We start from the raw sequence: 25,480 nt of genomic DNA on the forward strand, positions 1-25,480 counted from the left end.
TGGGTGAAAATCCTGGCAGATCTATAGAAAAGCGGCGCACTAATCCATCAGTTATCCAGCATTTGTGAAATTGAAAGAACAGAGACTCTGTTGGACGCTGAAACACCAGAAAGCGGCAGGTCAGTGGGGCTTTGGGGACCAGTTTAAAGACAAAGCAGCGGCGGGGGCTGGCGCCCCAGGCCAGGTGGCCCGGGTGCTGCATCTACAGACGGGGTCCAGAACCATCCGTCTGAGACTAACACCAGAGAGGTCTACCACAGGAGCTTGGGCACCCAGCGGCTCCAGTGGCCACCAGCATGGGCCAGCAGCTCCCCTGCTTCCTGTACAAGCAAAACTGGACAACACCGGGCAGAGACCTGTCTGCTTGCCGGCTTGCATTTTTGGGGAGGGGTACAAAGACACAGGGCCCGGTTCAACTGCAGACTCTGTGATTGCAAGCCTGGGAGAATCCAGAGACGGATTAGCCTCACGGGTTTGGTTGGGGACTGAGCGGGAATGAGAGACAGGCTGTCCGGAAAGTTTTGTTTTGTTTTTTTTTATTGAAAGTGGACTGAGGTGTTCTCCTGCCAAATAATTTTCATTCATATATTAAATCTGGGAAACATTTTAATCAAAAGCCACCTCAAAACCAGCAGTGCATTTATTCTCATTCGTCCCAGGACCAGCTGTGAGCGACGCCCCTGCATGCCTGCTGCTCTGTTCTCAGCTAAAGTGGAAGTCAGAGATTTCACTGAAAATGATATAGTAGATACTCGAGAAGAAAAAAATAGATGTTTAGCCTAAAAATGGAGCATGAATGACAATCATTTCTAAAGTGTGCAAGAAGAGATATTTCTTGAGACTCTCAAAATATCTTTAAGTGACTGAAGCAAGTACTAAATGTTTTTTAAAAATACTAGTTCGCTTAGTTAAGTATTAACACCATACATTCAAAGTATGTGGTGGGCTAAAAATAAAGGCCAACATATAATTTCTGAAGGTTGAGTTCAAGGGTGATTCATATGCTGAGTATTACACCCAAGCTTTCCATCCTGGGAAGAGTCGGCTGAGGTTTTTGGGGTCCATGGCCTGTTGTAGGAGCAAATTCACTTGTCCACCCACACTGAGCACAGTTCCTTCCTCCTCTCCTTTGAGTTTCTCTTGTAGTCTCATCAAGACACGTTCGGCTACTTTGTTGAAACTCTGGTCCATTGCACTAATGACAAAACACAAAGGTATTAATAAGCTGGAACAGTTTGAAGAGCCTTGGGAATAGAAAAAATCTGAACAAGGACAGTAAGTCCTTCCTAAAATACTGCTACCTGAAATTTCGTTTGCATTCCCGGTCATCTGCATTCTGAGTGGAGTGGAGCTCAGTTTCATCTTCTAGCCTTTGCTGTAAATACAAAGCTTTCAAAGGGTTCATGGTCCAGTCAAAGAGTGGATCGTACAGGAGGACCTAGATAGAACATACGTGTTAGAAGAACAATGTGTGTTTTGATGATGTACTTAGAAACAGTAGAACCAGTAGTATAAAAATAACTGAGCCAATAACATGGTAGTTGACTGGGGGGAGGGGAAAACTTATTGCACAGGCTTCTTGTTTCCTTATGGAAGAAATTACACCAGCACAATGCTCTGGGCTTCCTATCCCATTCTGAATTCATTCTTCTGCCATGGTTGGTGGCAGTGACATCCCTTGGCCTATGGTTTTTTAGAGGTGAAACTATTAAAAGAAAATATGTATTAGTCACTTTCTTCTCGCTCCTTGGTCTGGGTAAGGGCATTTATTTGCAGGCCCAGTTCTCACTCAGGGGGGACAGGTTGAGCTGTGAGTTTGACAGCACTGGCAAGCCTTCTTGGACCTCACTCCTAAGCCATGTTCTCCAAGTTTTATGACATTTTGATCTCTATGCTTTTTCTAAGGCTCTTTCTTTTTCTCTCAATTAGTTCTAACTCTAAATGGATGAACAAAAAGTATAATTTACTGACAGCTAGCTCCTCAAAACCCAAGGCCTTGTGCTGTGGTTGGCATCTTAAGGTACACATGGAGGAGTCCTGGCTGGTATGGCTCAGTGGATTGAGTGCCAGCCTGTGAACCAAAGGGTCGCTGGTTTGATTCCAAACCTAGGGCACATGTCTGGGTTGTGGGCCAAGTCCCCAGTAGGGGGCATGCAAGAGGCAGCCACACAGTGATGTTTCTCTCCCTTTCTCCCTCCCTAAAAATAAATAAATAAAAATCTTAAAAAAGAGAGAGAGATACACATGGAGTAGAATGAATACCAAAATAATTGCTACGGCCAGAGCAAGTGGCTTTAGGTCATAGATTTTATTAAATGAAGTCATGAGGGATTTCTGAACTTGGCAATTCAGAACAGCTAACTGCCCCTGGTGTTTATAAGCATACAAAAAAAATTTTTATAAGCCTTAGCAAGTACTTACCATACAGGTCTTAATAAGTAAAGATTCAATTCCAGGGACGAGTCACATTGCAGGATATCCTACCACTATAAAGTTAGAGCACTTTTTTACTGATGCCTTTACTGTGGTTCTCAGCAGGTCTTCAGGTTGGGACTGCAATATGCCTTTAGCATTACCTGTTTAATGTGCTGGATCAGCAGTAGCAAAATCTGGTCCCCTGTTTATGCTGTTCTCTGTGTCCTCCAGGGCCATTAAACTGAGGGATTGACTGTGACTGTAAGTGGTTTGTCCATTAGTTCAAGGTCCCTTCAAGCTGGGCACTGACATGGCTTTAGATTTCAGAGATACAAACCAGTTTCACCCAAAAAGGGAGTTCTGTTTTACTAATCAACGAGTGAAAAGGAATGAAGGCCTCAATTATAAAGACACGATATAGTCTTTTTGGGGTGAAGTAGAGAAACAACACAATTATTTCAAACCCAAGAGCTTGCATGAAAAAATCATACCTGCAATTTCTGGAATCAAAAAGGAGGTAATTAAAAATATATACTCTAGTCATACTCAGAACGAAAATGGTTAACTGAAAACAGGAATGTAGACTGATTAAGCTAGAGCAGGGTTCCCCAATCTCGGCACTGTGGAAATTTTGGAGCTGGATCCTTCATCATTTGAGGGTTGTCCTGAGCACAGGATGTTTAACGGTCTCCATGGCCAAAACAAGCTGAATGTTGAGAATATCTTCATCACCCCCCTGACCCATTATGATCATCAGGTATTGCCAACTATCCTCCAAGGAAAAAAACTCCCCATGGCTAAGAACCACTGAGTTAAAGGGAGGGATTTCCTTAGTAGATCTGATTAAAATCTTGGAGGACAGAATTGTCTATTATATATAAAAAAAAACAAACCATCACAAAGGTCAAGAGAGGCAAATATGCTGAGAAAGAAGGCAAATGCACCTGAGTCAAAGTGCTCTTAAAGAGGGATTTGGGAAGTGAGGAGATGTTTTCATTGATATTACACCAGAAACAATGACTGTGGCTCAGTGAAACCTAAGAGAGGAAAAGCAAAGAGTACAAGAGAGGGGCCAGGAATGGCATTCCAGAGGACTGGATCCATGCTGCCACCGAGAAGCACCCTCCTTCAGCTGACAATGCACAGTCTTCAACTGGAAAACTGCTCTGAAAGACTGGGCAACCACTCAAATGATGTTGGGAAACTTGAACAGTTTCACAGTGGGGAGGAGTGGGTACGTCAGTATAAAATACACAAAGCACTGGAGGGTGGTCTTCAGTTACACAGATATTACAGGTGGAGATAGATGCAGATCACTTCTCAGGCTCAAAACCTTCCAGTCATTTCCATCTCACTCAGTCAAACCTAAAGTCCTTACAGCTGTGTAGGAACCCCTCGGTGATCTGGCCACTGTTACTTCCCTCACTTGATATCCCACCACTACCTAAAGAATGAGGCTCACGAGCAATCTGACATATTACCGATAAATGTCTGAGGCCTTGAAGAAACGGCCTTCTCCCAGCAAGTGTTCACTCAGCACACGGCTCCTGAAGGAAGCCCAAATCTACCCAAGCAGGACAAATCCTTCTGCCTGATACTGAGCAGAGTAAACACTGCAGAACATGTTAAACCTCCATGGATCTTAAATAAATGTGTAAAGTTTGGACTTTCTGTCTTAAACACAAAAAGGCAAGATAATTTTAGAATTTAAGTTCTGTATCATGCAGGAATCTGGGTTATCATTTACTCTGACCGCAGAACCAAAGGCAAACTGTAATATATGACATATATTACAATTTGAAATGGAAAAAAGAAAAGGGAACACATTTTCATTCAGCCTTGGGACTAGCATAGCTGTGTGTTTAAATTGTCAACATGCTACTGGGATTCATTTCAACGCCTGCTTTGTAGCAAATCTGTATTGCTACCAGCACTCCAGAGATCTATAAAGATGCCTTTGGTTCATAAGGGTGGACACAGGACCACCCGAACAGACTGTTAATTTCACTCTACACAACATACAGCCCTACCCTTATTATCTGATCAGAGGCTTAATGGTTAATGCTGATGAACTGAAGAGAGTGATTCTCAACCCTGGCTGCACAGTGGGAGCACTTTTAAAAAACATTAATGTTCCTGCCGCAGCCCTAGAAGTTTGGTTTGAATCTGGTCAGCATCAGTATTTTTTAAAGGCAGTACAGGTGACACAATAAAGTCCAGCCAGGTCCAGCACCACTAGATTGAAGGAACAAAAAGCTAAAGAATGTAAGTGAGGCCACTCTACCTCCAGAGTTTCCTTGAAGAGGAAGACTCCTCACCTCTTGCTGCACATACCCTTTACCACAGTGGTCAGTGACAGCCTTAGGACACAGTTCTTGCTGGGTAGAGCCAAGGTCACAAGCAGGGAAATGTGCTTAACTTTCTTCCCTTTCTGCCCTGTTTGATGTGAGGCTGTGGGCCTGATAGAGTGTTGGGACTCACCAGGCCCACACCACCACTTGGTGGCTGTCCCAAGGTTAGGACCCCAGAGAGGCCCTGAGACAGTCCCAGCAGCAAGCCAGTCTGACCCTCACTCCCTGGCTACAACCCTTCACCAACAGTGCTGACTTTGATCTCTATACGTCTGGTTAAATGCTTCTGAACCTGGTAGAGAAAAAAGGAAATAACTTGGTTTCTATTAATCCCACAATGGAATCTGTTCTGAAAACCATGAATACCAAACAAGATATCTAAGATGAAGAAGTGCTGATTGATATGTTAAAGACTAGAAATGACTTCTGCTGTACCACTGAAACTTGAGGGAACCGGAGGCATTCTAAGCCACTACTGACGTGTGCAACCCCCACCCCTCTTGCTGCCCATCATCACGCCACATTAAAATGAAGCATTGACCCTTAAATCAGTGACATGCTGACAAGAAACCATGTATCAGAGAGAGAAATAAAGATTTCCTTGTAATATACTTTACCTCTACAATGGTTAACAGGGTTTCCCGAGAGTTTCTCATAACCTCCATGGTTTTCTCACAGCATCTACAACCACATCATAAGTATGGGTTTGGTTACACACCAATGTTTTCAATATATTTCTATTCTCCATCCCCCCTCCCTCTTCATGTGAAGTATACCGAGACTACTTTTGTTAATAATTTCCAAATTAGTATCTTAAAAGCACAGTATGTAGCAGAGTGGGCTCTAAGTAGATGTTTCTAAAATGAATACAAATGTATACCTAATGGAAAGAATAGAGATCCCAGAAATAAACCCACACTTATGTGGTAGCTTTATCCACAGCAAAGGAGACAAGAACACACAACGGACAAAAGACAGCCTCTTCAATGAATAATGTTGGGAAAACTGGACAGATACAAGCAAAATAAATAAAACTGGACAACTTTCTTACACTGTACACAAAAATACACCCAAAATACATTGACTTAAATGTAAAACCTAAAACCATAGAACTCCTAGAATAAAACACAGGCAGTAAACTATCTGATATGGATCTTTCAATATATTCTTTTTGGATATGTACCTCTAGGCAACATTAACAAAAGCATTTTCAAAGTAATTGGCATAGTGAAGAAAACCATCAACAAAACAGAAAGCATGCTAATGATGTATCTGGTAAGAATTTAATATAAAAAACCCACATTAGAAAGCAAACAAATTAAAAATAGGCAGAGGATCAGAATAGACATTTCTCAAAAGAGGAAATACAGGATGGGGCAAAAGTAGGTTTACAGTCACTGGCACAGAAAAAAATACATTAATTAAAACCTAATAATACAAAAAAAAATCTTTATAGTTGTCAGCATACTGACAACTCTGTAAACTTACTTTTGCCTCACTGGAAAATACAATAATAAATAAATAATAATACAAGAATAAACTCTACTTACTATACACACTACTAAACTACTACTAACACTACTAAACCTAATTTTATCCCACCCTCTACAGATGGTGAACAAACACATGAAAAGATGCTAAACATCACTAATCATCAGAAAGAGGCAAATCAAAACCACAATGACATATCACTTCATACCTGTCAGAATGGCTATTATCAGTGTCAAGAATAGGGAATCCTCACACACTGTTGGGGGGCCTGTAAATTGTGCAGCCAATATTGAAAACAACATGGAAGTGCCTCAAAGAGTTAAAAATAGGCCTGGGTTGGGGCCACTCAGTTAGTTGCAGTGTAGCACCATAACCAAAAGGTTGCAGGTTCAATTTCCAGTCCGGGCACATACCTAGGTTGCAGGTTTGGTCCCCAGTCTGGATGTATACGATCTCTCATTTGGATGCACCTGATCCCTACCTATTCTGGGTGTGTACCAGAGGCAAGCAACCAATGTGTCTCTTGCATTCATGTTTTTGCTCTCCCTTTCTCTCTCTCTAAAACCAATGGAAAAATGTCCATGGGTGAGAATTTAAAAAAAATTAGTAACAGAGGGCACTTTCAAAGCAGATGCATCCTTTCTTCTTTGATCCTTTCTCACCATTATGCACTGTGACCCCAACCTGCCCTGGTTTTTTAAAAGATTTTATTCTTATTTATTTATTTTTAGAAAGAAAGGAAGGGAGGGAGTCTGAGATGGAGAGAAACATCAACGTGTGGTAGCCTCTCACATGGCCCCACACTGGGGACCTGGCCCACAACCCAGGCATGTGCCCCAATCAGGAATTAAACTGTGAAAAACCCTCACTCAACCCACTGAGCTACACCAGCCAGGGCTGCCTTGGCTCTTTTTGCAGCTTCTCCTGCTTCTCCATTGTGCCTTGACCCTTCCATCCCTAGTATCAGCCTGTGGGCAGCAGGCATGGTGCCTGGCACCAATGTTCTGGCAGTTGATGTCAAGTGCACAGAACTGGTGACAGGACAGACCATGAAGAGGGAGTGGGAATCACAGACAGGAGGCTGGAAGAGCCCCAGTGAAAAGGGAGAAAGCACGTAGGAGATGCTCACGCAGCCAAGCTCAGGCAGACATTTTGCTCGCCTCCAACACCTTCGAGCGGAATGCCAGTCACTGCAGCTTTTCACACTAGAGCTGTGCCCAGGGCCCACTGAGACCAAGGGCAGAGAGACTGGCAGGAAGTTCTAAATTGCCTCATGTAAACAGTAAGATATTGGTTTTAAAATCATTATGTTTCAAATAATGAACAGAATTCATTCAAATTCTACTTAAGCACCTGCACAGCAGCTTGCACACCATGGTGAGGGTTGAGTTTCACAGACAGCCTGAGGGTCAACCTCATGCACAAATGAGCCAGCAGCAATTAAGGTGCAATTAGAACAGGAGAGCCCACATAATCCACACAAGGGACATTTCTCAAACACCCAGCTCAGGAGATCAAAGAGACTGCACTATTGGGTCCCACAAAACACCCACTATATAAGGCCACCTCATAAAGAAAGAAAGTTGTAGCAGATCTAATACGTAGAAACAAACACAAATAAGGCAACCAAAATGGGGAGACAAACAGGCTTCAAATGAAAGAACAGGAGGGATCTCCAGAAAATGAGCTAAAGGAGATGGGAGGCAAGCAATTTATCAGATATAAAGTTCCAAGTAATGGTTATAAGGATGCTAAGGAACTTAATTTGTGAGAACTACAACACTATGCAAATAATATAGAAATCATGAAAAAGAACCAATAGAAAATGAAGAATACCATACCTAACATCAAGAATATACTGGAAGGAATCAAAAGTAGAATGAATGAAGCAAAGGATCAAACCAGAGATGTGAAAGACAAGGCAGATAAAAACACCCAATCAAGCAGCAAAAAGAAAAAAGAATTACAAACAATGAAGATAGTGAAAGGGATTTGGGGAAATTATGAAGTGTAAGGACATCAGCACCACAGGGATTCCAGAAAGAGAAGAGAGAACAAGAAATCAAGAACCTGTTTGAAGAAATCATGATAAAAAACTTTCCTAACCTAAAACAAAACAAAAAACTTTCCTAACCTGATGAAGGAAAATGACACAAATCCAGAAAACATAGAGTCCCAAACAAGATAAACCCAAAAAGGTGCACATCAAGACGCATCATAATTAAAATAGCAAAAGCTAAAGACAAAGAGAGAATCTTGAAAGCAGTAAGAGAAAAGCACTTCACTACTTACCAAAGAGCTCCTATAAAATTGTCAGGTGATTTCTCAACAAAAACATTTTAGGAAAGAAGGGATGGGCATGAAATATCCAAAGTGATGAAAAGCAAGAACCTACAACTGAGATTACTTTACAAAGCGTGGCCAGCATTTAAAATTGAAGGAAAAATAAAGTTCCTGTCAAGATGGAGGTGTAGGGAGAAACCTTTCGCTTCTTCGCACAACCAAAAGGAGGATAACACCAATTTAAAATCAGTAAACAACCAAAAGTGCCAAAAAATCAAACTTCATGGAACTCTGACGACCAAGGAATTAAAGAAAAAAATCAACCAGGACAACCAGACTGGTATGGCGGACGGTGAGGGCCAACTCAGAAAAACCTCGGGCAAGTGGCTGAGGGGCAGGGCTGACTTAAGGCTAAAACTGAGACTCAGAGCGACTGTGGGCTAAGGCAGGGGTTGCCTCAGTGGGAGATACTTCCAGTCTGACATGAGAGTCTGTTGGGAAGTGCCCTAGAGATGAGCAAGCGAGCTGCATAGCTCTCTCTCTGGCCCCTCCTCTACAGGCAGCACCAAAGCACATCCAAGAGGGTCATCCCACTCTTGTGTATTCCTAAGGCCCCACCCCTTAAAACTTATCAGGTATGTCAAGACAAAGAAATATGGCTCAAATGAAAGAAAAGAGCAAAACCTCTTAACTAAGCAGTGAGGAGATTGCCAACCTATCTGATAAAGAATTGAAAGCCCTGGTAATCAAAATGCTCACAGAACTGATTGAACTTTGTTGAAAAAATGAAAGAACAAATGAAAGATACCCAAAATATTCAGGGAACCAACAGTGACAAGAAGGAAATTAGGATTAAAAGCAATAATTTGGAACAAAAGGAAAAAATAAACATCCAACCAGATCAGAACAAAGAAACAGAAATCCAAAAAAATGAAGAAATGCTAGGGTTCTCTGGGACAACCTGAAACATTCCACTATCCAAATTATAGGGGCACCAGAAGGAGAAGAACGACAGCAAGAAATCGAAAACTTATTTGAACAAATACTGAAGGAAAAATTCCCCAATCTGGTGAAGGAAATAGACTTTCAGGAAATCGAGGAAGCCCAGAGAATACCAAAGAAGTTGGACCCAAACAGGAACACACCAAGGTACATCATCATTAAGTTACCAGAATTAAATATAAAGAGAAAATCCTAAAAGCAGCAAGAGAAAAGGAGACAGTTACCTACAAAGGACTTCCCATAAAGCTATCAGCTGATTTCTCAAAAGAAACTTTGCAGGCAAGAAGGGGCCGGAAAGAAGTATTTGAAGTCATGAAAGGCAAGGACCTACATCTAAGATGACTCTATGCAGCAAAGCTATCACTTAGAATGAAAGGGCAGATAAAGTGCTTCCCAGATAAGGTCAAGTTAAACGAGTTCATCATCACCAAGCCCTTATTATATGAGATGTTAAAGGGACTTATCTAAGAAAAAGAAGATAAAAACTATGAACAGTAAAATGACAACTTACAACTATTAACAAATGAACCCAAAAGAAAAGAAAAACAACAAAAACAAAAACTAAGCAAACAACCAGAACAGGAACAGAATCAGAGAAATGGACATCACACAGAGGGATTTCAGTGGGGAGGGGGAAGGGAGGAATAGGGAGGAAAAGTTACATGAAAGAAGGGATGGGGGGAAAGGTATAGGAAGGAAGCATAATTGGTAGGCATAAAATAGATGGGGAGAGATAAAAAATGGTATAGGAAACAGAGGACTCAAAGAACTTATAGGTACAATCCATGGACATGAACTAAGGTGGGGGGAATGTTGGATGGTTGGGGGGCAGGGTGGAGGGAGAATAAAAGGGGAAAAATTGGGGAAACTGTAATAGCATAATCAATGAAAAAATACTTAATAAAAAATAAAATTGAAGGAAAAATACAGATCTTCCCTGATAAGAGAAAGCTTAAAGGAGTTTGTTACTACCAAGCCAGTATTATAAGAATTATTAAAGGGCCTGGAAGAAGGGTAAGGAAGGGAAAGAGGTGAGAAGGTGGGGAGAGGAAGAAGAGGAGAAAAAAAATGACAAAAAATAGAGAAAAAGATCTTTAAAAAGAACAGAACAAAAACCCCAGGAAAAGAATGAAATAAAATGGAGATAAGCACCCTGTTAGATGCAGAATTCAAAACACTGCTTATCAGGATGCTCCTGGGTACCTCAGCAACACAGGAAAGACCCAGGCAGAAATGAAGGTTGCATTAAGTGAAATAAAGAAAAATCCACAAGGAACCAAGAGTGGAGGGGATAAAGCCAAGAATCAAAGCAACAATTTGGAGCATAAGGAAAAACAAAGCATTCAATCAGAACAGCAAGTAGAAAAAAGAATTTTAAAAAAGAGAATAGAATGAGGAACCTCTGGAACATCTCCAAAGGTACCAAAATTAAACCACTGGGATGCCAGAAGGAGAGAAGAAAGAGCAAGAAACTGAAAACTTATTTGAAAAAATAATGAAAGAAAAGTTCCCTGATCTGATGAAGGAAACAGACATACAAGTCGAGGAAACACAGAGAGTGCTTTGGGTCCAAACAAGTTTGGTCACCAGTTCTATTCCTGGTCAGGGCACACATGCCTAGGTTAAGGGTTCAATCCTTGCTTGGGGTGCATATGAAAGGCAACTGAGCAACGTGTCTCTCTCACACTGATGTTTTTCTTCCTCTTTGTCTCTGTCTTCCCCTCTCTCTAAAATTAATTAATTAAAAAAAGAAAATGGTGGCATATGTATACACTAATAAAGAGCTATCAGGAAGAAAAACCTGGTTATTGTAAATAACAGTGCTATCAATATTAGGGTGCATAGGTTCTTTGACTTGGTGATTCAGGATTCCTAGGGTATAATGCCAGTAGTGGGATGGCTAGATCAAAAGGCATTTCCATCTTTAGTTTTTTTTTGAAGAAATTCCATATTGTTTTCCACAGTAACTACACCAGTCTGCATTCCCACCAACAGTGTACTAGGGATGTGGTACATTTACACACAGAATACTACACAGCAGAAACAAAGAAGGAACCCCTACTCTTCCTAACAGCATGGATAGAACTGAAGAGTATTATGCTAAGTGAAATAAGCCAGGCAGTGAAAGACAAATACATGATTTCACCTACAAATAAAACCTGATGAAGAAAAGAAGCAAGCAAAATAGAACCAGAGGCATGGAAACAAGGAACAGATTGACAGTGACCAGAGGAGAGAGGGAAGGGGGATAATGGGAGAAAGAAGGGGAAGGAGCAAGCCAAGGAACATGAATAGAGGACTTATGAACATGGACAATGGGGGGAGGAGTGACTGTGGTAGCGGGGCAGGGGGACGGGGCAGGGGAAAGCAAAAGGTAGGACAACTGTGACTGAACAACAATAATAAAAAAGGAGAAACTAAGAAATCAATACCATTTCCTATTGCAATAAGAAATTAAGATACCTAGGAATAAACTGAACCAAGGAGGTATAAGTAACATCATTAAAATGTCCACACTACCCAAAGCAATCTATAGATTCAATGCAATTTCTATTAAAATACCAATGGCGTTTTGCATATTTCACAGACCTAGAACAAATATTTCAAAAATTCATATGGAACCAAAAAAGATTTTGCTTAGCCTCAGCAATCCTGAGAAAAAAGAACAAAGTTGGAGGTATCACAATACCTGATATCAAACTGTATTACAAAGCCACTGTAATCAAGACAGCCTGGTATGGCAAAAGAACAAGACACATAGACCAACAGAACAGAATAGAGAGCCTAGGAATCAACCCACATGTATACGGTCAATTAATGTCTGACAAACAAGGTAAGAGTGAGTAAAGACAGTCTCTTCAATAAATGCTGTTAGGAAAATCAAACAAGTACACACAAAAAAATGGAACTAGACCACCAACTTATACCGTACACAAGAATAAACTCAAAATGGAAAAAGGAGTTAAATGTAAAACCCTAAAAGAAAAATAGGTAGTAAAAATCTCAGACAGCTCTTGTAACAAGGTTTTTGCCAATATCTCCTAGGGTAAGAAAAAAGCAAAAAGTACATAGATAGACTACATCAAAGTATAAACCTTCTCCATAACAGGAAACACCATCAACAAAATGAATTGGGAACCCACTGCATGGGAGAACATATTTGCCAATGATACATCTGATAAGGGGTTAATTTCTAAAATATATAAAGAACTTACACAGCTCAACACGAGAAAAACATAAAATCCAATTAAAAAATGGGCAAGAGACCCGAACATTCACTTGTCCAAAGAGGACACACAGATGGCCAATAAACATGAAAAATGGTGAAAATCCCTAATCATCAGAGAGATGCAACTTAAAACCACAATGAGGTATCACCTCACACCTGCCAGAATGGCTACCATCAATAAATCAACAAACAAGTGCTGGTGGAGAAAAGGGAACCCTATGCATTCTTGGAATGCAGGCACTGTGGAAAGCAATATGGAGATTCCTCAAAAAATTAAATATGGAACTGTCTTTGACCCAGCAATCCCACTTCTGGGAATATATCCTAAGAATCCCAAAACACTATTCTCCTATGTTCATAGCAGAGTTATTTACAACAGCCAAAACCTGGAAACAACCCAAGTGCCCATTAGCATGGGAATGGATATAAAAGCTGCGGTAAATAGAATTTATAGAATGGAATACTATGAGGCTGTAAAAAGAAGGGAATGTTACCTTTTGTGGCAGCATGGATGAACCTGGAGACCAGAGGAGAGTTGCTCTTAGCATAATAATATGCTTATTATGCTAAGTGAAATAATCCAGTCACAGAAAGACAAATACCATATAATTTCATTTATATGTAGAATCTAATGAACAAAGTAAACTGGCAAAATAGAAATAGAGGCGGGGATACATGGAACAGACTGACAGCTGTCAGAGGGGAAGGAGTAGGGGGAACTGGATGAAAGAACTGGAGAGAATAGCCAAGGAACATATATACATTACCCACAGACAGACAACACAGTGTGGTGATGGCCAGAGGAAGAGCAGGCGGGGGCTGGGAGGAGGTGGGCAAAGGCAGGGGGGAGGGGAAGAATGGGGACATCTTAATAATGTCAACAATAAAAAGTAAAAATAAATAAATAATTTAAAATAGAACTGCCATACAGATCAGCAATTCCACTTCTGGACAACACTCATAGTCAAGATATGGAAGTAACCCAGGTGTCCATCAATAGATGCATGAATAAAGATATGTGCATAACACACACACATACTCAGCAAGAAAAAAGAATAAAATTTTACCATTTGCAACAATGCAAAAAATATAACTGAATCATGCTCTCACACCATATATAAAAATAAACTCAAAATGCATTAAAAGACTTAAATGGAAGGCCCAAACCCACAGAATTCCTAGAAGAAAACATAGGCAGTAATCTCTTTGACCTCAGTCCTAGAAATATTTTCTTCTGATGTGCCACCCCAAGCGATAGCAACAAAAGCTGTTAGTAGACCCAGAGGGTATTATACTAGTGAAATAAGACAAGGAAAGACTGAAACCCTTTGATAAACAAAAATGAACAAAGTAAAAACAGAGTCAGTTACAGAGAAGAGACTGATGGTTGCCCTAGAGTGGTGTTGGTGGAGGTGTATGAAAAGCTGAAAGGGATCAAGAGGTACAAACTTCCAGTTATAAAATAAGTCAGAGGGATGTAATATACAGCACAGGGAATACAGTCAATAATAGTGTAATACTTTTATATGGTGACCTATGGCTACTAGACTTATCATGGTGATCACCTGTATAGTAAGGTACGTAAATGTTGAATCCCTATTTTGTACACACGAAACTAATAAAATATGGTATGTCAACTATACTTTAATAAAAATGTAGTAACTATTAGGTTACTTTGACTAGAAACTGCCTCATTAAAAGTTAACTTCATAGACCTATGCGAAGGGAATTGCCAATTTCTTTTAGCAGGCACTGGAACTAGATCATAAGCTCCTTTTGAGCAGTCTACATGCCCAACAAAGAGTGCCTCCTAGCGCCAACAGGAGTTCCGAGCAGTAGGATGAAAGAGTTAGCTGGAACAGAGGAGGTTAGGAAAGACAGTACATAGGATATACTCTCACATTAAGTGAGGTCCCAGGTGATCTGAAAGAAGGGGAACCTGTTAGGATTTTTGCCCAGGGTCTTTTCCTTAGTACTTGCAAAGCAGTGAGATGTAATTCTAGCAATGAATTCTATAATCTACAGAAATCAACTATCCAAATAATTATGATACCAAAAATCACTTACCTTCTGAAGACACCTTCAACACCAGTAATGCCCATCCCATCCACAATATCTCTGGTGAGTCTAAAAGGAACGGTTTCAGGAGTAGGAAGGATTTTACCCTGTTCAAAAGCAACCCCTAAGTGAAAAATACAGTGAGGTTAGGAGGTTCCATAGCTGACCGACTTTCCTCCCAACTGGCATGTGAACCTTGTAGAGGCACCAAATAATCTGTCACCTATACCCCCTCAGAACTACAGCACACACTAGTTTATTCTGTTTCTGCTCTGCCTGACCTCCTCTTCTCCACCACTGTTTAGGAGGTCCACCTCAAATTAAACAAACATTACCTACTTCTTGACATAATTAGAGAAATCTTGATTAAAGGGTGATATTTAAAAATGAAGTAGATACAGGTAGAATTTAAAATGCAGAGGATGTATATAGTAATTTATATTTATAAAGTCCTTGATCTCTTTCTAATGGAATTCAATTTTACCACTTATGTACATTACACTGTAGAATTTGTAACTTAAAACTACACCTTCTTAAAAATCTTAAATTCTATATTATTCTTCTTCTGCAAGAAGAAGAAAAACCAAAACCTCTTCTTCTGCAATTAATTTTATTAAACAGTCTTCAGACTCATTGGGGTTTCTAGTCTATTATCCTCTCTTCCTACTCAGCTGAGAGTATAGAATGCAAGGTTGGTTACTCTCACTATACCTCAAACCTCCGTGCCTGACCACACCTACCATTTCAAACTAAAATTTAAACTCCAGGGATGTTCAAGACTGTTGTAAGAAACTGTATAATGACACTACTGGCTCTAATTTAGGATTATCACCTTAGGAAAGTGACCCTTAAACTGCATAGCATGTCTTTTACTTATCCTTTTTTATGATTCTTGGTCTTATTTCCATAGTATTGGTTTTAGAATTTCATTGTTATTTTAAGGCCAATTACCATCCTTCCAATTCTTAGATGTTAGCATGTTTTCTATTTCTCAGAAAAAATGGAATAGCTACTATAATTTCCCTCAAATTCTTTCCTCTCTAGCTTTAGACTTTCCTATTAGTGCTCACTCTTTCCTCTTCTCCACAGAAAAGCTGACATACCTCCAATGTAAAGCTGACTCTACCCCCCACATACCTCATAATTTCCCTTGCTATTTTAAATACCTTTGTATCTTTCCTATTTTATTAATATCTAACATGTCAATGCCTCTCTCATATTAAAAAAGCAAACAAACCTCCCTCAAAACCAATAAAAAAAACCCAAACATGTATCTGTCTCATCTCTATACCAAATTTGTACCCTTCCCTTTCCTTCTAAACTTCTTGCAGAACAATTCCACATTCTTAGTCTATACGTCTTTAACTTCCATTCAATCATTGCCTTTTCATAATTTCACTTCATCCATTCTATCCAAAGGTTACTTCCTAAGCCTCTAAGATTGATTAACTGTTAAATGCAAAGGCCTGCTTTCTGCATTCATCTTATTTGACCTTTCTGTAACAGATATTGCTAAGCCCTTCTTCCTTGATAAAAAATTGTCCTCCTTTGGTTTCCAGGACTTGGTGGTTATTCCTCAGTTTTTCTTCTGATTCAGCCTTTTCATGCTGGCATTCCTTACTATTCTACCCTTAGTTCTATTCATCAAGGCTGATGTATGAGATCAGAATGTCCTTCAGCCCAATGACTTACAACTGAAATCTATTTGCTGAACATGTTATCACACTCAACTTCTTTGCTCTCCTCTTCACTAAACTGCCAACTCCATCTGGAAATCCCATCGATGCCTCAAAACAATGTGCAAAACTAACCTCGTTGCTTCTTTATTCTTTATAAAAGCTATTGTATTCTTAACTAGAAACTTCAGTTATCCTGGAGCCTCCTCTCCCACTGTTTCCACATCTAATATCACTGGTACAGGTTACTCCAAAAATGTCCTCCAAATACAATGCCCAGGTCTTTACAAATGTAGTCCAAATCTTTGTCCTCTCTTGTCTAAACTATTATAGTACCCACCAACTTGTCTCCTGTGGCCAATACTGCTCCCAGTTATTTTCCCAATAATCAGATGTAATTATATCCTGCTTAAATATATTTTCATTTACTTTCCATAATTTAACAGATTAAATTGGAAACTTCTTAACCTGGATTTTTACAGCCTAGAAGCAATCTATCGATCAAGCTATTCAATTACATGCAACCTTTACTCTGCAGGGCACACTGAATGTCTCCTGATACCTATAGCCTGCTACATCTTCATTATTCCTCCTTTCACATCTGCTCTATCTTCTGCCTGGATTCTCCTTCCTCTTTTTGTCTAAGACCTGGCTTAACTGCCACATCATCTAATAAGCCTCACTCATTATCCTGGGTCGAGTTAGCTACTCACTCCAGCATCACTGTGTTTATGCCTTTATGTTTACTGCCTTGATTTCTTTAGCTCCCTCATACTTGTAATATTTTGGTTGAAAAACAATACTTCTTGATGACTAAATATTTATTAAACAAAATAAAAATACATCTTTTATTACTTACCTAAATCTATATGTACAAGTTCTGCTGATTGTTCATTGATCAAGATATTCTGTACGTGTCTATCACCAAGTCCAAGTATGTAACCAACTGGGAAAAAAACAAACCCCGAAATCATCAATGATATCATCTATTTTTAATAAGATATCTAGCCATTATTTCAAATATTACCACTGAATATATATAATTTTTAAGTAGTTTAGGCTTTTTAACCTACTTAAAGGAAATCATGTACATAACTGGCCATTTTGAATTTAAGTCATATCTCACTAGCTGTTTTTCTTTATACTGCATTTTACAGATCCTAGATGATCTGCTAAAAAGTTTTCTGTTTACTAATAATTAAGCAAATATTTAAAAATATTAGTACTTTGAAATTGGTGTGGGTAAAGTTGAAGCCATTATTTACCAGAGCCAAAGCAGTACAGTGCATGCATTCAACTATTTATTGAGTAACCTATGAATGAATTCTTCATTCTTCAATGGAACTTTCTTTTGTCTGATTCTATCTAACACAAATTAATCGTTAATTCATTTTATCAGGTATATACCATAAAAAAGTACATTTCTATTTTTAAGACTGACTATGACAAGCCTTAAAATCCTTTTAACCTAAGAAAAGACATGAGGCAGTGGAACAGAAAAGACACCACATAGGGTGTCAGGATGTTCAAGTGCCTGGCTAGCTCTGTCATTAACTGGGCCTTACTTTCTTGTTTATAAACTAAATTGTCCTCCAAATAAACTAAATTCGTTGAATCAGGTTGATGATTCTGAATATAGAAAAGAAAAAGATTTCATAATTACCTACAACTTTTCCCAAAAACACACATGCCCTGCCATACTGGGGTATGGTACCTAAGTGATGGAGGAAGTTGTCTTTTAGTTAAAAATCAGCAGATTGAAAGATCTCTTAGGTTCCTGTTAGTTTCCATTCTCTAGGAGAATTTTCTCCAGCAGAAGCTAAGAAGAGCTACAATTAGAAGCTAAAAATCAGGATGAAGAAGACACTCAATAATCTAATAATCTAATGATGAAGGCAGTTTGGTTGATAACCAGCATTAACACCACCATCCCCTGCAACTAAGAATGTAGGAAATGCTGAGTCTAATGAGATATCTAAGATTACCAATAGAAGAAGTAGCCACACTGCGAGTATAGGCCAATCGTTTCTCAAACCAAACAGCTGGATCCAAGAATTTTTCCATGCAGAAGTAACGAAAAACTGGTTGGAAATTCTGACAAATATCCATGAAGGTTTTATATTTCTCTTCATAAGACTTCTTTTGCACATCCTTTAAATAGATAAATATAAAATATTTTCTCAATATTGTATTCATCTAATTTAAGTCTACTAAGAGTATCTATATGGAAAATAGTATAATACACAGAGGCAAAAGAGATATCTCTACTAACAGTCTGGTCAAGGAAGCAATTAATAACAATTCTAATCCCTTTCGGGTTTTCATGTTAATATTAGTGGAAGGAGTCACATCAACAGTGACTGTTTTTGACTCAAGTAAACTCTAACTGGCATGATCCTGTAATCTACATGAAAGTCAACACAAAAATGACAAAGGCAGCTCCAGATAGTCTTAGGTGGCATCACAGCACTAGCTGTGAAAACCAAAAAGGAGGAAGAATGAAGGAATCCCCAGTGGATGGCAAAACATCTTGAATCTGTCCTTTAACACCTTCTCACTCTACTGCACATCACTTGCCTGAAGCAAAGCCTATCGATTTCAATGGGCTCAACTCCCACGCAAGTACTGTCGACTTCCAAATCTCTACCTTTGGCCCGGTCATCCTTATGCTCCAGCTTGATGTACTTCTTCAACTGCCCACTCAACATCTTCACTTGGATCAATCACTTCCAGATCCAAACTAATCTGACTTCTCAACTCTGGCAAAGCTTAGCCACTTTATTTTTTGACACAGTAAATAGTCTCTCCATTCACCTCATCACTCCAACCAGAAAATTGAAAGCCACTGATTACTCTTTTTCACCAACCCCACTTCTAATCAGCAACTAAAGCCTATCAGTTCTGCCGAGTTAATATTTCTCATATGTACCCCCATTCCCATTCCTACTGTTATGAGTCTTAGTTATAATCTGCTGTCTCATGACTCTAGTTGGCTTTTTTAAAAACACAACCCACAGTGCTGTCAGAGTTATTGTTCTAAAATGCAAATCTGGTATTAATATTCTTAAGGTTCTCTACTGCTTACGGGATAAAGTGCAAATTTCTTAGCATATCATAAAGCAATTCTCCTTTTCTTGACTAATAACCACTGCTCCAATCTCTTATCTGCTTCTTTTCAAAGACTAAGCCTATGCTGTCTTTAACTGCATATTCATGCCTCCTTTTTTGTTTGTTGTATCTCCTGCTTGGAAAACAAATTCATTTATGAAACTTGGCTCAAACACCAACTGTGTTTGAATCTGATTCTCTTGAATCTGATTCTTTCCATTTCCCCTGTCCCAGGAAGAACTAACCACTTCTTCCTCTATACCCTGTACAAAAGGAAAAGTAAATAATTTTAGAGTTGGAGAGATGAAGTTCAAATCCTTGTTCTACCATGTATTAGCTAATTGACCTTGGATAAGTGAAAGTCTCTGAATTTCTTCTCGTCTTTCAAGGGGATAAGTACAATGATGATTAGTCACAACACTTCTGAAATTTCACATCTGTGAAATCTCATATGGTATAGAAAAGGCATTCAATAAATGTTGATGACTGAGTGAATGTAAGACCAAATGGTCAGTGTAATGTGGCAAATGTCTTAGAAGCTCTCTACATTAATTTCATGTAAAAATTATTTCATAATGCTTTAAAAATTTTTTTAGTGTTTTAAGAATTAGCATACCCCAACTGGAAGCAAATTAGCATACACTGACAAATGTTAAATTTCTCATCAGATAAGGATTGACATTATAGTTTAAAAACCTTCCTTTTTTACTCACTCACCCTTTCATTCTGGTGAGCTTACTGTCTTAGTATCATTAACAGTTGCCTGCTGAAATGAAAAGTTTTTGCATTCTATAATATCTGATAACTATCAGCTTTAATACGATATTAAACAATCTTGAAATAACTCATACTTTTGAGTGTCACTTACCATCATTTTCTTCTGGCATTGATAGGCACTGATATCCTTTGGCCTGTATCTTTTATGAGCACCACTGTCATTGTTAACAAGAAATTCACCAATGGGGACAGTTCCTGTGCACCATTCAAGAACACCACTTCGCTGAGAAAGGGGAACCACCTGAATTTATGGATTAAATATCTTTCAATTATGGAAGGGCATTCAATAGCATGTGACAATCATTCAACTATCAAAGTCATTGTGAAGCATTTTTCCAAAGTTGCATTACTATTTTTCTGTCCATAGGAGGAAGACAAAACTCTTTGGAGGAAGGCTATAAAAATATAAGATTTTGTAGTCTGCTGCTTAGACTTCTGAGACTCCGCTCACCTGTTAGTCTTCATGACTCCCTTTAGAAGTTAATATTGTTGATGACACCCTTCATCACCTGTGACTGAGCCATTCTTACTTCATTCCATTTGGAAGAGGATTTACCCTGCTTTCCTTATACTTTAATATCAAACAAATTTGAAGAATTTCCCTTTGGAAAATACTGAATGTAGTCTCAGTTTTAGTATACCTTAATAATTGCAGGTATATGTATTGTTGTTTTATAGTCTTGCTACCTTTACCAAAGGGAAATGTATTCCTAAACATAAAATAAGCAATTTTACTGGGAAGATTATAAACTGAGACATGTTATAAACAAACATGAAGTATAGAAAATGATATAAACAAATGCCCTTTACCCACTAAATAGCTTTATCAAATCTCAGGTTTTCTCATATTTCCTGGGAGAAGAATCTCCCTCTGGAGTCCTCACTCACCACATGCCCCTTCCCAAGATGGCATGCTAGATGCTTTAGCTAGATGATTGCTTATCATGTGCATGTATTTTTTGGTATACCTGAATCCAATATTACCAATATCAGTTTGTATATCAACTATAACTAAATTTAAAAATAAATGTATAAAATATTTTAAGTGAAGGCCTTCTCTCTTTCATGCTCTTCAGCAATGAAATCTGCTTGGAAACCTTAGCTGCTTTCTGAGAAAATCAGGACGTACTCCTATAGCCCATACTTTGTGCAGCCCATTGTGACCCAATTCTTCAGTCATCATCTTTGCTACCTAAAAGCCTGGCACACATTAAACTTTCCTTTCACGCACATTACAAAATATCTGCCCTCTGAGAACTTCTCAGCAACCATTAAAATATATGTCAGACGGAAGACCAGCAATAGCTCATCAACTCTGTCCTACAATTAAACTAGATCAATAGATAGTAAAGTAACAAGACTGACAGGGTGGTCTCAAAGGGTGGTCCCTGAACCACAGCTGTATCAGTATCACTTGGTTGGTACCTTGATAAAAATGCATATTCTCAGGTTCCGCCCTAGAATTAGAAATTCTGAGAATGAGGCTTAGCAATCTATGTTTTAACAACCTTCCAAGTGATTATGATGCCTGCTAAGTTTAACTTTTTCTTTAATACCAAGCCTTAAGATTTTACTGAGTAATGTTGAGCTTTGAAGGGCTAAGGTTAACTTCTGTTTAGCACTCATGGAGGGCTAACAAATTTTTAAACATTACTAATGGAAAGCATCAATTATATTAATTAATATCCTTAAAAATTCTATATAACAAATTTCTCATAAATCTTGAAGTCTAAGAGAAAATGTGCTTTTGAATAATATGTTTCGCTGCCTCCACCCCAAAATTCTGTAAGGCGATTTACCAAAAAATACAATAAAGATAAGGTGTTTTGTGAAAAACTTAGAATGTGAAAAAAAAGGTACTACCCATAATCCCATCACACTCAGTGATAACAGCACTTTTAGACTTATTGAAGAACTTTCTAAAGCCATAGTTTATAAATGTATATATGCATACACATCTATTTTAAGACTATTCTGTCTTTTTAACCTGTCTATTCTTATGCCACAAACCATACCATCATCATTAGTAAAGCTTTATCACTTGCCTAACTACAACTGGATAAACCCTACGCTCATCTATCACTTTTTATCAAAGACAGCTTAGTCATTCTCACCAATATAGTTTTCAAGAAAAACTTAAACAAATTTTTTAGTTATTGATTTGAGAGAGAGGAAGGGAGGTAGAAAGTGTTGAGTTGAGGGAGAGAAAGAAAAGAGAAACACCAATTTGTTGTTCCACTTATTTATGCATTCACTGGTCGATTCTTCTATGTGGTCTGACTGGGGAACCAACCCACAACCTAGGCATGTAGGGACAACACTCTAACCAACGGAGCTACCTGGCCAGGCCCTCAAGATAAACTTCTAAATCATTTTTCTGATTAATAAGAAATTTCATTGAGATTTCACTGTCCATGCATTAATTTGATGTGCTGACATTTTTCAGTGTCTTCTCATTTAAGACATGGTACCATTCTCTTATCTTACTTTTCCTTTACTCTTTCTTGTTGTATTTTTATAATTTTTTTCATGCAGTCAATACTTTTTATTATTGTGAGATACTTAAACCAGTCTTAGTTAATGGTTAAGATACTTCTTGGTTGTATAAAAGCAGAGTATAAATGTCTCTAAAAGGCTGCTTCTGTACTGCACAGTGATTATTCATACATTTCCTTAATTTGTTTGTATCTTCACAGAAACATGAACAATGAATAAACAAATAAGCCTTGTTACAGAAGTAATAAAGGGCAAGTATGAGATACAGAAATGAAACCTAAAAGGACACAACTATGAAAAATAAACTCTTCAAAATAAGGGTTTACTATTATTTAAAATGTAAACATTAAAGTAAGCATTTAATGTAGAGGCCAAAAATTATTAACTAATACAATAATGTGACTTGAGAACAGTCCTCTCAGGCAAACTACTGGAGGAAGTGCAAATTGGTGCACCCCTCCATTATGGGTAATCTGACAATATCTCCCAATTACAGGTGTGAGGCAGAAAAGAGAAGGAAACAAAGGCCTCAGGCTCTACACCTCCCCTTTCTGGCTTGGCTGGAACATCACGGATGTGACTTTCACTGACCACCTGTTCCCCCGCTTCCCTCTTCCCCATTTCCTATAATTGAGAGGACCCAAAAGAAATCAGTATCTGGAGAGGAGAGACAAGGCTGGCCTGAGTTGGCAGTGACCCTACCAGCTTCAGAAGCCAAGGACAATCCTAGACGACGTTTAATAAAAACCTTCCACCCAGACCCCATCAGCAAGTCTCACTCTCCGAGGTTGCCCATTATCACTTTCAGAATCCATTCTGTAGCTTTAATAAATTTACTGTGTTCTGTCATGCTCTCAAACTCCTTCTTGTTCTGTGACAGGAACCTGGATTGGGTTCACGCCTCCCTTGGCCTCCCCAGGTGCCGCCTGGCATCAGGCAGACCACTCATCTGACCCATGAATGCAACTTTTGGAAATGTATCCCACAAACTGACCTGCATGTACACATGAAAAATTATATGTTCTATGTCATTCACTGCAGCATAGCATTGTTTCCCATAGCAAAAGACTACTAATGGCACAAATGCCCACTTTATACAATAAGGGCTTTTATAATAACCATGAAATATACAAACTACAGCTCTTAAAAAATAGGAAAGACCTCTATAATATACTGTTATATTAAAAACAAGATATGTATGCTGTCTTTTCTCTAAGAAATGGGGAATACTAAAATATATTAATATATTCTATTTGCATAACCTGGAAACAAATAAAAATAGTACTTATAAGGATAAGAAAGGAGTAGGGTGGATGAAGTTGATAGGATGAAAGGTGAGAGAAGACTTCTCTTTTCATACCTTTATCAACTGTTGCATTTTTGACACATGCAAACTGATTACCTAGTCAAAAATTAACAAATTTAAAAGTCTATTTAATGTGCTATAGTCTTCATTAACTCAGTATTTTCTTTTTAATACCACTTTTCATACCCGAAATAAGCCCAATGGATAAAGATAAAGAAAAAATACTTTTGTTGATTACAAGAAACATCTAACTGCATTGATGAGTTCTTAAAAAAAAAAAAAAAAGAAGAAACAAACAAACAAAAAAAAACTGTGAGGCTAAATCAGAGGTTGCCAATCTATGGTCATTAGACCAAACCCAGAAGCAGACTGTTTTCTATAGCCTGTGAGCTAAGAATGGGGTTTCAGATTGAAAGGGTTTTGAAGAAAATAAAAAGAATATGTGACAGAAACCTTTTGTGGCCCATAAGGTTTTAAATGTTTAATATCTTGTCCTTCAGAGAAGACATTTGCTAACCCCCTGGTCTGAATAATGGCATCATTTTTATGCTTCTGTCGAAGCAGCAGAGGTATAAACTAGTGACCTTGTATGTGCAGATGGTCAGCTTCCTCTTCCTGGTCTCAGTGTTTCTCTGCAGCAGTGTGTTACACATCTGGAACACCTGCTGCATGACAGCATCTTGTCTCAAGTCATCTCGGCCCTTCAGGAAAATCAAAACATGAATAACTAAGCATAGTTCATTTTCTTATTATAAAACCACACCAAAGGTTATCTGAGGACAGGGAAGAGCAATCAGAAATCAATCTGAGTACCCATGCCTCTCCTAACAGTCTTGAAGATTTAAAACCTAAGGTGATTCCTTCATTCAGAATAGGGTGTGACATACTGGGTAGGCAGAGCAATTCAGAAGGAAGTTCCCCCTAGCTGTTTTTGTAATTAGACTAACTGGAACTCCTCCACCTGAGAACAGGCTGCAAAATACTTGGGTGGGACAACACAGTTATTTCCCCACTACTCCTCAGGAAGACCCAGGGAGCTTTTGAGCAAAGTAAGGGAGGAATGCTGTCTGTCCCTTTCTGGTACATTTGATAGCATTCAGCATTGTGCCGGACTCGGATACTGAAGCAAGGAACTTCAACTTGAACTATTCAAGAAAATAAATAACAACCCACAAAATATCTTCTCTATGCCAAATAAACTGGTTATTAACATCATCATGTCTGTATATATTAAAAAGTATTCTTTTGTTGCAGGAGATAGCATAGAGTAAAACAGACTGCTCTGCTG

At 38.7% G+C, this 25,480-nt stretch overlaps 1 protein-coding gene across 4 annotated transcripts in view; it reads right to left on the bottom strand.

Moving 5' to 3' along the window:
• Positions 1-519: 519 nt before the first annotated feature.
• ATM (ATM serine/threonine kinase) overlaps positions 520-25,480 on the bottom strand; it is a 170,611-nt gene continuing 145,650 nt past the window's right edge. For 3 of the 4 annotated variants that reach the window (XM_053670385.1, XM_053670384.1, XM_053670386.1), the window contains 8 exons: positions 24,777-24,893; positions 20,482-20,631; positions 18,491-18,656; positions 17,365-17,451; positions 14,839-14,953; positions 5,384-5,447; positions 1,299-1,438; positions 520-1,195 (listed from right to left, as the gene is read on the bottom strand). In XM_053670385.1, coding sequence (XP_053526360.1) covers positions 1,012-1,195; positions 1,299-1,438; positions 5,384-5,447; positions 14,839-14,953; positions 17,365-17,451; positions 18,491-18,656; positions 20,482-20,631; positions 24,777-24,893 — 1,023 coding nt within the window. In that variant the 3' untranslated portion in view covers positions 520-1,011. The remainder of the gene's footprint in view (positions 1,196-1,298; positions 1,439-5,383; positions 5,448-14,838; positions 14,954-17,364; positions 17,452-18,490; positions 18,657-20,481; positions 20,632-24,776; positions 24,894-25,480) is intronic. The other variant, XM_053670387.1, reaches the window with a different exon arrangement.

Source organism: Artibeus jamaicensis, unplaced genomic scaffold (genome assembly GCF_021234435.1).
Source record: "Artibeus jamaicensis isolate MK-2021 breed Jamaican fruit bat unplaced genomic scaffold, CSHL_Jam_final contig_585, whole genome shotgun sequence".
In the NCBI taxonomy this organism is placed as follows: domain Eukaryota; kingdom Metazoa; phylum Chordata; class Mammalia; order Chiroptera; family Phyllostomidae; genus Artibeus; species Artibeus jamaicensis.